Genomic DNA, 10,893 nt, shown 5'->3' with positions numbered 1-10,893 from the left:
CAAAAAACTGCATAAACACACAACAATAAGCACAAACTTGGCTTACATCAACAAATATAGACATAGAATTTAACATTTTTGCATGAAACACTTAAACTTTTGGATCCAAACAAATTACTTAGCTGAAGATATAGGCATTTTCATGTGCATAAGCGAGAAGCAGAGAGAGAAACCTGCAGAGAAATCATTTTCATGTACATACCATGAGAGATATGAACAAGAATGGAAAAGAAGTGTACCAACAGTGAAAAACCTTCTTCTGATATGATATTTCCCACTGCTATAGTTACTGGATTCCCATTTACCTTTTACATGTAAAGGCGCTTAAAAATTAGGTCCCACTGCTAAAGATTCACTATTTTATATTATATGGATGAAGACAGTCCAGATCAGCAAAAAAATTCCTCCTATAATTAATTGCATGAGGCAAACTTTGGTGAAGTCATAAAATGTAAAAGACACTGCAGAAGGGTTATTTAAGAGGTGAGAACGGTGGAAAAAAAATCAGCCACTTTAATAAACACAATTGATAAGAGATTGGCTCTATAACATTCGACTACTGTGTCTACAACTCTACATCACAGCTATATCAAGAATTGACTGACCTCAAGTAAATAATTTTGAAAGGGAAACAGTAAGTTACACTGTAATGCTTGTGTGAACCATATGGTTGTCCAACAAGGTCACCAAGATTCAATCCTTCCATTATCTGTTTGCACCAACAACTCGTATGAATCAATTTGATAAAAAAAGGAACAAAAAGAAGAAATATATAACATTTCATTTGATTATATACTTGGTTGCTTCTAGGCCCCACTAGTACGAAAAAAAACACGTTTGCTTAGAAATATCTTGTATTTCTACTTTGTCAGAAAAAGAGATTACAATTATCCAGCATGAATGTTCAATTGTAAAGGCAATTCTTCAGTTTAATGCCTTGGAAAACATTAATGATCATGGAAAAATCAATAAACTGCTTCTCTGCGTACGTAAAACCGTATACTTAGTGTTTCGGGATACGGAGACTTACGATAAGGTCGTGGTCGATGGGCGGTGGTGAGAGGTCAAAAGTCAAAGCGGCAGTAGAGTAGTTGCGCGTCCAGTTCTCCGGTTGAAACGCATCGTTTTTGAGCCGAAAATTGTGGGAACTAGGGGAGACAGAGAAGGAGCGGCGAGGAACGTGAAAGGCAGTAACTCCGGGAAGAAGCGAACGAGCGATAAGTGTTGGGAGAGGTCTCGGCGCAGTGTCGGTCGGCAGATCTGAGAGAGAGAGAGAGTCAGCGGTTGTGGCGGTGGTTGCGTCGCAGTGGATCGGTGGAGCTAGATCTGGTCTGATGAGAGTGAGAGAGAAGGAATAGTGAGAGAAGTCATCTGGTCTGGTCTGGTGAGAGTGAGAGAAGTGAGCTAGATCTGGCAGGTCTGGCGTGATTTTTTTTTAATATTTATTTTTTTAATATAAACTTTTCGCCACCGTTTCAACTAAGAACGGTGGCGAAAAATAAAAGCCTTTTCTAAACCGCAACCGTTTTATCTTATAACAGTGGCGGATTGTTGATTAATTATTTACAAAATTGCCATCGCGAATTTTTAATTAAGAATACACCACCGTTCTTATAACAACAGTAGCTAAATGTGAGTCTTCTATGTCCATTTTTGTACTAGTGGGTGCTTCACATGTACTGTCGGTTACACGAACAACCACCTTATACTTGACAGCCCCCTCATGCCAGCTACGATCACACTTAGAGCAGTACATCAAACCTTCTCTTGGAGTTATCTTTTTCCCACAGTTAGTTCCCTTACAAGACATGTAATACCAACCATCTGAACTGTCAACATCCATAATCCTAACAGCCACCCAATACTCACATAGTTGTGTAATAGCAAAAAAGAAGTTAGTTAGCCATCTGGATTTTTTTAAAAAAAAATAAAATAAATAAAAGAGAAAAAATAATTTTTTACCTCCTTCCTGTGGTAAATCTCACTTAGAGAAGTTACAACAATATCATCACTCAGACTGTTACGATTTGACCTAAATCCAGGTAGTCTAGAGCTTGAGTCCAACTTTCTTAATGGAGTTCTGCCAGATGACAGACTGGAATAGAAGGAATAAAAGTAAATAGATTCAATGAAGAACTGAGGAATTTAAAAATAGAAACAGAATGTATAATTTATACCTTAAACTTTTCTTAAACTCCTCAAAATCTGGCATTTTTCTGATTGATCCAAATTTTTGTTGCATTAAATGAAGTTGATATGTGCACATCTCCATCTAGAAATAAAGAATATGCAATTTCAAGATGATACCACTAAAAGATAAAAGAATAAATTAATAAAACTTGAGCAATGGAGTAGAAGAATAAGAGAACACATACTATCGAAGATCTTTGCCCTACAGAACTATAGCAAAACAATCACTGGTTCTTCAGTGACTGTTGAGCTATAAATAGGCAACAAACTGTTCACATGATCCCCCCAAAGAGTACATTGAATCTGATCTTGACTAAAAGAAATAAAAGAAAATTTTATTTTAAAAAGAATAGTAATATAAAAATTTTTAGGCTCACAGAAATGTAATATAAACATGTACACTTACTTGATATCTTCCAAAACAAAATCAATGAGCCTAGCTCTCTGTCCTGCTACAACCCTCTCCACTGGAAAATAGATTTCAGTGACCCTTCCAATCACATCTAGAAAAACAAATACAAACAGTTAGGTATTAAATAAGGATAGTTTTAAATGTAAAAAAGTCTGTATTTAAAGATAAGAATATACCTATGCGCATCTTCTCATCAATATCATCCTTCCTAACCAAGGAAGATATCGATTTTAAACGAAAAGTCTTGTTAGGAAAACTGACATTCTTGTACTCCTTAACCATAGTATCATGCTTAAATTTAAGCATGTAACGATGATTACTTGTCTTGAACTTCAAGTAGTTAGTAATGCAAAGGAAGTTCTTTATCCCATAAACACAACCTTCCTTGAATTTGGTCCATTTTTGCACTTGATCCTTAGGTATAGTACAATGAACAAACACACCCTAAATGAACACATTCAAAGGTATTAAACTGGAAAGTAGTGAACATAAGCAAATACAAAGAAATTTTATGTTAATAAAATCGAAAATATTACACCTCTACATTATGGAAAACACATTCCAGACTGTTAATCGCCTTGTTTTCTCTGTTTTCGTAAACAACATATGTTCGCACCAGCCTAACTCGAATGCCTTCCTATTGCACAGTGGAGTGAGCTGAGAAGCAAGAACAAACTGACCGGCCATCAAAGAAGAAGAGCTTGTGATTCGAATAGACTAATATTGAAAGGTTGCAATGTGCAATTGCTTGTATAAACAGGTGTATTTATACTGAAAGCCATCACTTATGCTGTGTAAGTAATCATCACAGCTGAGTGAAAAAGAAGAAGAGCTGATAGTTCAAAGACCTGGTAGCCGGCTGAGGGAGATAATGCAGAGTCGCAGCAGTAGAATACTTATAGAAAGAGAAAAATTAGAAGATTAGAGGATTAGCTTAGTAGATAAAACCTAGATTTCTTATTCAAATATAATACGTTTCCTCTAGGACAGAAATCGGGAAACGAAACCCATCCCCAAAACCAATCTTTTGAATTATTATCCTATAAAATAGGATTCCAAAACCAACAAAAACACTCATGCCCACTAAAATAGCTATAAAAAAAAAAAGGAAAAAATAGATACAATAACACGCTTCCTAGAAAAAATTAATCGGGAAACGAAATTCATCCCCAAAACCAATCAAATGAATGATTATCCTCTAAAATAGGATTCCAAAACCAACAAAAACAATCATAGTATCTAAAATAACTAAAAAAAATAAAAAGGTTAAAATATATGGAAAATCTTTAGTTGTTGGGCGGGAGAATGAGAGCCAAAATCTCCTGGCTATATTGGTATAAAGATTGTAAGTTCATAATGTCAGAGCTCTTTGTTCGTAATTCGATCAATAACTGTACATTCATAATTCCATAACTGTAGATTCATAATCTCATAACTGTAGATTCATAACTCCATAACTGTAGATTCATAATCTCATAACTGTAGATTCATAACTCCATAACTGTAGATTCATAATCTTTGAAGCTCTATATTCACAATTTTAAAGCTCCATGGTCATAATTTTATCACTATATGTTCATAATTGTAAGTTCATAATGTTAGAGCTCTGTGTTCATAATTTCATAATTGCATAACTGTACATTCATAACAGCATAAGTGTACATTCATAATCCAAAAAAAAATAACGCCGTTAACGGCAAAACACGTGCGATTTTTTTTTTTAACTAAATGACGCATTTTTTTGAAAAACGACGTCATTTTGGGTCCGTGTCTGGACACGGGTCCAGGGCATAATTTGCCGACCTCATATAGTCATATGAATATACATGGGCCTGTATTAAACAGATTCAATAGGTAATATGGGCTTACAATCCAAACTTCATTTACAAAATAAAATGTCCTGACAAGTTTTATGTCAATTTTACAGTGACGAAATGGGGTTTGTTGTATTTATTGATGTAACTTTAACATGGCGTTTGGTTGGAGGGGGAGAATTATGTGGGAAAGGAATTGTAATTCCATGGGAGTTGAATTACTGGGAATAAAGTGGAAATTTAAATTCCAGTGTTTGGTTGACAGGAATAGAATTACTGGGAATTTCAATTTCAATGTTTGGTATACATGGGAATTGAAAGGGAATAAGTAGTATAAAGTCAAAAATGTCCATTATTGTTGTTAGAAATTAATTGTAGGTTAAAAAAGGAAGGGGTAATTTTGACTCAGCACTATCTTTTTTTCCCAGGAATTAAAATACCAGGGGGGGACATGGAATTTTAATTCCATGAAAATGGGGGAATTGCAATTCCATGGAATTGCAATTCCCTCCAACCAAACTACGGAATTTAATGACCTTTGGAATTAGGTGAGAATTAAGTGGGAAGGAAATTTAAAATCCCTCCAACCAAACGCCCTGTAAGATGTTCATTTTTTTTATATCATTTATTAATATTTAACTCATACATTACTTCACATGTTTCATTTTATATGATTTAAATATTATTCATTGATTACTTAACTTTTATTTATAAATAAAAAAAAAAACAATTTCTTATGCTTTTGTAAATGTAGTGTTTTGTATTTAATAGAACTTTAAATGTAATATTTTAAATAAATTTAATATTATAAAATATAATTAGTTTGAGTCAAACTAAATTTATGTATAAGTGCAAGTTCAATAATAAGAGGTTTTTAGCAAGTTTTTTTGAAAATTTTTGATTGATTTGGAGGAGATAAGAACGAGGAAAGAGAGTGTTTGAGTATATTGTATCTTGGATTTTTGTAACATAAAAAATAAAAATAATAATTCCTTCAAAAAAAATAAAAATAATAATAAAAAATCATGCATTGACGACTTGTGTGCCCAATATGTGTGTTTTCTTCACATATTCGATGGGTGCATCAGAGTGGCCGCCAACTAGTGACCAGACTTATTATTATTATTATTATTATTATTATTATTATTATTATTATTATTAGTTTAATCTTGCAAAATCCACATGGCAAAAAAAAATCTTATAAAAGAGTCTTTGATGATTGGAGATGCTATAATAAGTACATTTTAAGGCGAAAGAGTAGGATTTGACAAATAACAATTAATATTATACATATTCTCACTTTTAATTATATTTTTTTTACTTTCGTCTGATATGTCAATCATTGTTGATATTAAAGAAAATGTGAACCATAGTTCTTTTCATTCATTTCCTTCCAACAATAAAATTAGAACACCTACTATACGTGGACGGAAACTTTACTTCCCACAATATACTTATCATTTCCCACTAAGCTAAGAAATGTATGAAAAAAAAAAAAAAAAAACAAAACAAATAAACAAAGAAGTTGTGGGTTCCTATCATAGCATGTGCAGGAAAAGGAAAATTCTGATTGCAGTGGGTGTAACAAAAGGCTTATATTAATGTGGTAAGTAAGAGTTGACCAAAACTATTTATTGTAGTATATATTATAATATTAAAAAAGAGTAAGTTCAATGATAAAATGAAAAATAAAATAAGAAAAAGGAACAAAAATAAATGGGGCAGTTGGTTTTTGGTAAGTGTGGTCCTAAGGGGATTAGTTTTCAATTCCCTAGTGAACAAGGCTTGAGCCAAATGGTGGATGGAGCTATTATCCTCCATACATATATGCATTTCCAAATGATAAAGAAAGATGTTTGTCTTACAAATGATATCCAAATTTTTTTTGCTTTCCCTATGCAAGGAGGATTCTTCATATATATCCTATCTCCTATGCATCTCACTTGTTGTCCTTGTACCCTCTACAAGACAAAACCCACACACATACTCCATGTTTTGTCCAATATTTGGAGTAGATGTGAATGTATATGTTTCATGTATGAAAAATGTTTACTCTACTTTTCATGACTTTTTCTTTCTTTCTTTAGAGTGGACAATGAGTCGGACAATATTGAGTATTCTATCGTATGAGTTCTCATATGATATGTTTTGGATAGTAATGAAAATCCGTAAATAGGTTTTGGAACAATAATTATACAAGTTCCTGCTACCTTGCGAGTAGTGTTTAACGAGTTTGAAACTGGTATAGGTAATATTCATTTGGCAATACAATAAAGCATAAAAATACCAACAAATTTAGCAAATAGACGAATTAAATACCTACAGATTTACCAGGACTATGTGGTCCAATGGTACCCGGGTTGGACTTCCATTTGGAAGATTATGAGTTCGAGCCTCAGTGGGGGCGTTATTGGTTCTTTGTGTTTCAGTAGGTTGAGAAAGTATACTATAATGTAATAGAGCCAGTAACTTTCAAACAAAAAAAAAATACCTATAGATTTTAATGCTTTACCAATGAGAATCTCTAGTCGGTCCTACCCTGCCCCACTTTGGGGTGGTAGTTCACTAAGGCTCAAACTCATAATCTCCCATATGAGATATGAGAGTCTAACTTTGGTGTCATTAGACCACAAGATCTTGGTATCTTGCTCTAATATTTTGTTTTAAGAAATAAAAATGTTATAACTCATTATTACATTCAAATATTTCTAAAATATTCATACTTTTTAAAATCGTATTATACATTATTGTTCATTGTATTGTATATAATGTAAATATAAAATAATATTTCCGTATAAAAAAATAGTGCAAGCTATGATTATAATTAAAACATTATTATCCATCAAATTATAGTACATATAAATTTTAATTTATATGATTATTTCTATTTATATATTAAAATATAGTATGTAATGTAATACACTAATATAAGTTTTTTTTTTTCTTTTTAATTTCTTTTTTCTTTAAATTCTAAGTTAGCCTGCGAGGCCCGCCAACTTACATGGGGCGAGTTAGGGTCAAAGAAGTTTAAATATTATGTGTCTGTGTAGTATTAAATATTCTTATTCTTGCTAAAAGTCTTGTGATTGAACGGCATAGCTGTGGCGCATCAAATGGGACCAGTGCCGGAGTCAGGATTTTTCTTCAGTGGGGACGAAGAAGCAAAGGGAAAATAAATTCAAAAATGTTTAAATACAAAGTTCAAATACAATAAGATTGTTAAAATACAAAATACATTATAAATTACAATACAAGGTTTATGATCAACTACAGAATAATACTCCTATACACTCTCTCGTATTTTGAAGTCATTGTAGAACTGCTCCATTTGAAACTTGATCAAAAATATATTTTTCAACATACAACACTAAGCAATTATTTCAACATCCGGCAAATTGGTAATTAACTAGGGATAATTAACATATTAGTAATTCACATAACTCAGCAATTAGAGCAATTGTTAACAGTAATTAATTTGATAAAATAATTCAAATAGAAAATACGTAATAAATTACACATCTCATTATATATATATATATATATATATATATATATATATATATATATATATATATATATATATATATATATATATATATATATATATATATATATATATATATATATATATATATATATAGAATAACAATCATATAAGAACCCATTGTTAGATAGGAACGTAAGAACTAATCTAAGCCGTTTATTTAAATTAATCCACGGTGTATGTTTTATTATTTTTAAAATTGTGTTTTACGGTGGATTGGGTTTAATTTGGGCGGGTAAGGGTAGTATGGTCATGTCATAGGCGCGTGAAGGGTTTTATTATTTTTTCCCTTTTATTTCGCATTGGAGAGTCCGTACAGCGCAGAAGTTGGACAGCTCTACAGAGACGTTCGAAGCTCTCCAGAGAAGGTCGAGAAGGTCGAAGGTCTCCGTATTCCTCCACAGCGTCGCTGCTCCGATTGAAGTCCGTTTGTGATGGCTCGCACCGTGACTCGAAACCCTATGCGCCCACGGCCGGCGGCGAGGTCGGCCGCTGCTGCGTCGCCTGCGGCGGTTGGAGTCCCGGCTGAGACTGCCGGCACCGTGGGTCGGAACCCCAAGCGTCCACGGCCGGCGGCCAAGTCGGCCGCTGTTCCAGGTCGGTTTTTGCCCCTTTTTTTCATTTTTTTTATATATAAATTTCGGATATATGATTTGGGTCTTTGTTTGCATTGTTTTGATATATATGAGTTTTGGCTTCTTTGTTATTTGATTTTGGGGTTGTTGCTTTACCGGTGTAGTTTTTTTTTTTTTTTTTTTTTTTTTTTTTTTGGGTTTCGGGGGTTGGTTGGGTGGTTGTGCCGATGGGTGGGGTGGCAGTGGGGGGGGGGGGTCTTGGTTGGGGGTTTTGGCTATACTGTGGTGTGTTGGTTGAGGGTTTTGGTTAGACTATGGTGTGTTTTGGTGGGGCGGGGATGCCATTGATGAATGGTCTGCTCCTTGATTTTTTTTTATTTTTTTTTTTTTTGTTGTTGTTAATTGAAATGTAGAGGAGAGCCATGACCCACCATGAGGTAGTAAACTTCCTTTTCAAACAGCCCCCTGTAGTTTGTGTTTTAAAGAACTGAAAGTCATGCCTGCAAGACACATAGAAAGTAGAAGAAAATTAAACGGTTTTGAGTCCAAGTAGATAAAACAATGTTAAATAACATATCACAGGGAGGTTCTTACATCATATATCTATGTGGTTGTGTGCTGGCAGGTTTTGTTTATGTGTTTTTTGGGTGTGTGTATTTTAGTACTACTGTGGGTGCCCTTATGTTATGTTGGAGGTTGGCTGCTCCCGCTGTGTGCCTTTGTTGTCTCTGTTGTGTGCATTTATAGTAATACTGTATGGAATTTAGTCGATTACATTATTTGTCCTTGGTGTGCAGTGGTGTGTGTATTGTTAATGGATTTTGTAAGTGTGCCGGTGTGTTCTTATGTGTGTGCATTTAAGTGGTTGATTTGGGTGTGTGTATTTTAGTACTACCGTAGGTGCCCTTATGTTATCTTGGAGGTTGGCTGCTCCTACTGTGTGGCTTGTGGTCTCTGTTGTGTGCATTTATAGTAATATTGTATGGAATTTAGTCGATTACATTATTTGTCCTTGGTGTGCAGTGGTGGGTGTATTGTTAATGGGTTTTGTAAGTGTGCCGGTGTGTTCTTACGTGTGTGCATTTCAATGGTTGATTTGGGTGTGTGTATTTTAGTACTACCGTGGGTGCCTTTATGTTGTCTTGGAGGGTGGCTGCTCCCGCTGTGTGTTTTTTTGGTCTCTGTTGTGTGAATTTATAGTAATACTGTATGGAATGTAGTCGATTAGATTATTTGTCCTTGGCATGTAGTGGTGGGTGTATTGTTAATGGATTTTGTAAGTGTGCCGGTGTGTTCTTACGTGTGTGCCTTTCAGTGTTTGATTTGGGTGTGTGTATTTTAGTACTATTGTGGGTGCCCTTGTGTTGTCTTGGAGGGTGGCTGCTCCCGCTCTGTGCCTTTGTGGTCTCTGTTGTGTGCATTTTGAGTTATACTGTATGGAATTTAGTCTATTAGATTATTTGTCCTTGGTGTGCAGTGGTTGGTGTAATGGTAATGGATTTTGTAAGTGTGCCGGTGTGTTCTTACATGTGTGTCTTTCAGTGTTTGATATGGTGTATTTTGTTTTTTTCCAGAGGAACAGCCTGAGGTTGAGGCACCTGTGCTGGAGGATGATGATGTTGATGTGTCGGAGTATGAGCTGACTCCAGCGGAGGCTGCTCAGTTCCCGAGTTTGAAGACTAGGTGCTCTGCACGCATACTTGTTAAAGCTCGTAGAAAGTTCTCACGCCGGCAGCGTAGCGCAGTGTGTGATTTGGGGTTTGGGAAGTTGTTAGAGTTGGAGGTTATGGAGACTCCTGGACGGATGGGTCGTTGGCTGCTGGAGAATTTCGACCCTGGTACGATGTCCTTGCGTTTGGGGAATGGTGTGTCGGTGCCTATTCGTGAGGAGGATGTAGAGGCGACGCTTGGGCTTCCTAGAGGTCACATTACGATTACCAAGCATGGAAACAATGATGTTAGTGACTTTTTGCTGCTTTGGAGGGCTGAGTTTGACACAACCACCCATGGCATTACGGCTACCCGTATTGCATCAAGGATGGATGAGTTGCGTGGTGGGTGTGAGTGGTTTAAGCGCCATTTCACTGCTTTGATGGTGAGTACTTTGATACAGTGCATGCATAATGGTTATGCATACCAGATCATTGTAGATGATTATGAGGAGGTTGAGAAAATTGGTGATTCGAACTGGTGTAAGTTTGTCCTGGATAGTTTGGTTGAGACTCGCGCGGCGTGGTTGGTTAACACGAGGCAGCGGTTTGTTGGGCCCCTATTGTTTTTTACGGTAGTGTCTCCGTTTTGTTTCGTTTTGTTTATGTTTTTATTTTTGGGATGTAGGGTTTGATGTGTGTGCACGTG

At 35.2% G+C, this 10,893-nt stretch overlaps 1 protein-coding gene and 1 long non-coding RNA gene across 2 annotated transcripts; both read right to left on the bottom strand.

Moving 5' to 3' along the window:
• Positions 1–237: 237 nt before the first annotated feature.
• LOC109189637 lies at positions 238–877 on the bottom strand. Its single transcript, XR_002055606.1, has 3 exons — positions 797–877; positions 644–709; positions 238–305 (listed from the first exon to the last, which is right to left on the bottom strand). It is a non-coding gene; the product is annotated as an uncharacterized LOC109189637 (long non-coding RNA).
• A 714-nt stretch (positions 878–1,591) lies between these two features.
• LOC109189692 (replication protein A 70 kDa DNA-binding subunit D-like) lies at positions 1,592–2,884 on the bottom strand. Its single transcript, XM_019340303.1, has 6 exons — positions 2,779–2,884; positions 2,597–2,693; positions 2,419–2,503; positions 2,178–2,272; positions 1,963–2,095; positions 1,592–1,864 (listed from the first exon to the last, which is right to left on the bottom strand). The coding sequence occupies exons 1-6, from the start codon at positions 2,882–2,884 to the stop codon at positions 1,592–1,594; spliced, it is 789 nt and encodes a 262-aa protein (XP_019195848.1).
• Between the last annotated feature and the right edge of the window lie 8,009 nt (positions 2,885–10,893).

Source organism: Ipomoea nil, unplaced genomic scaffold, assembly GCF_001879475.1.
Source record: "Ipomoea nil cultivar Tokyo-kokei standard unplaced genomic scaffold, Asagao_1.1 scaffold1562, whole genome shotgun sequence".
Lineage (NCBI taxonomy): Eukaryota > Viridiplantae > Streptophyta > Magnoliopsida > Solanales > Convolvulaceae > Ipomoea > Ipomoea nil.
Note: the sequence above shows the minus strand (reverse complement) of the source record. Positions and strands in the feature narration are given on the sequence as shown.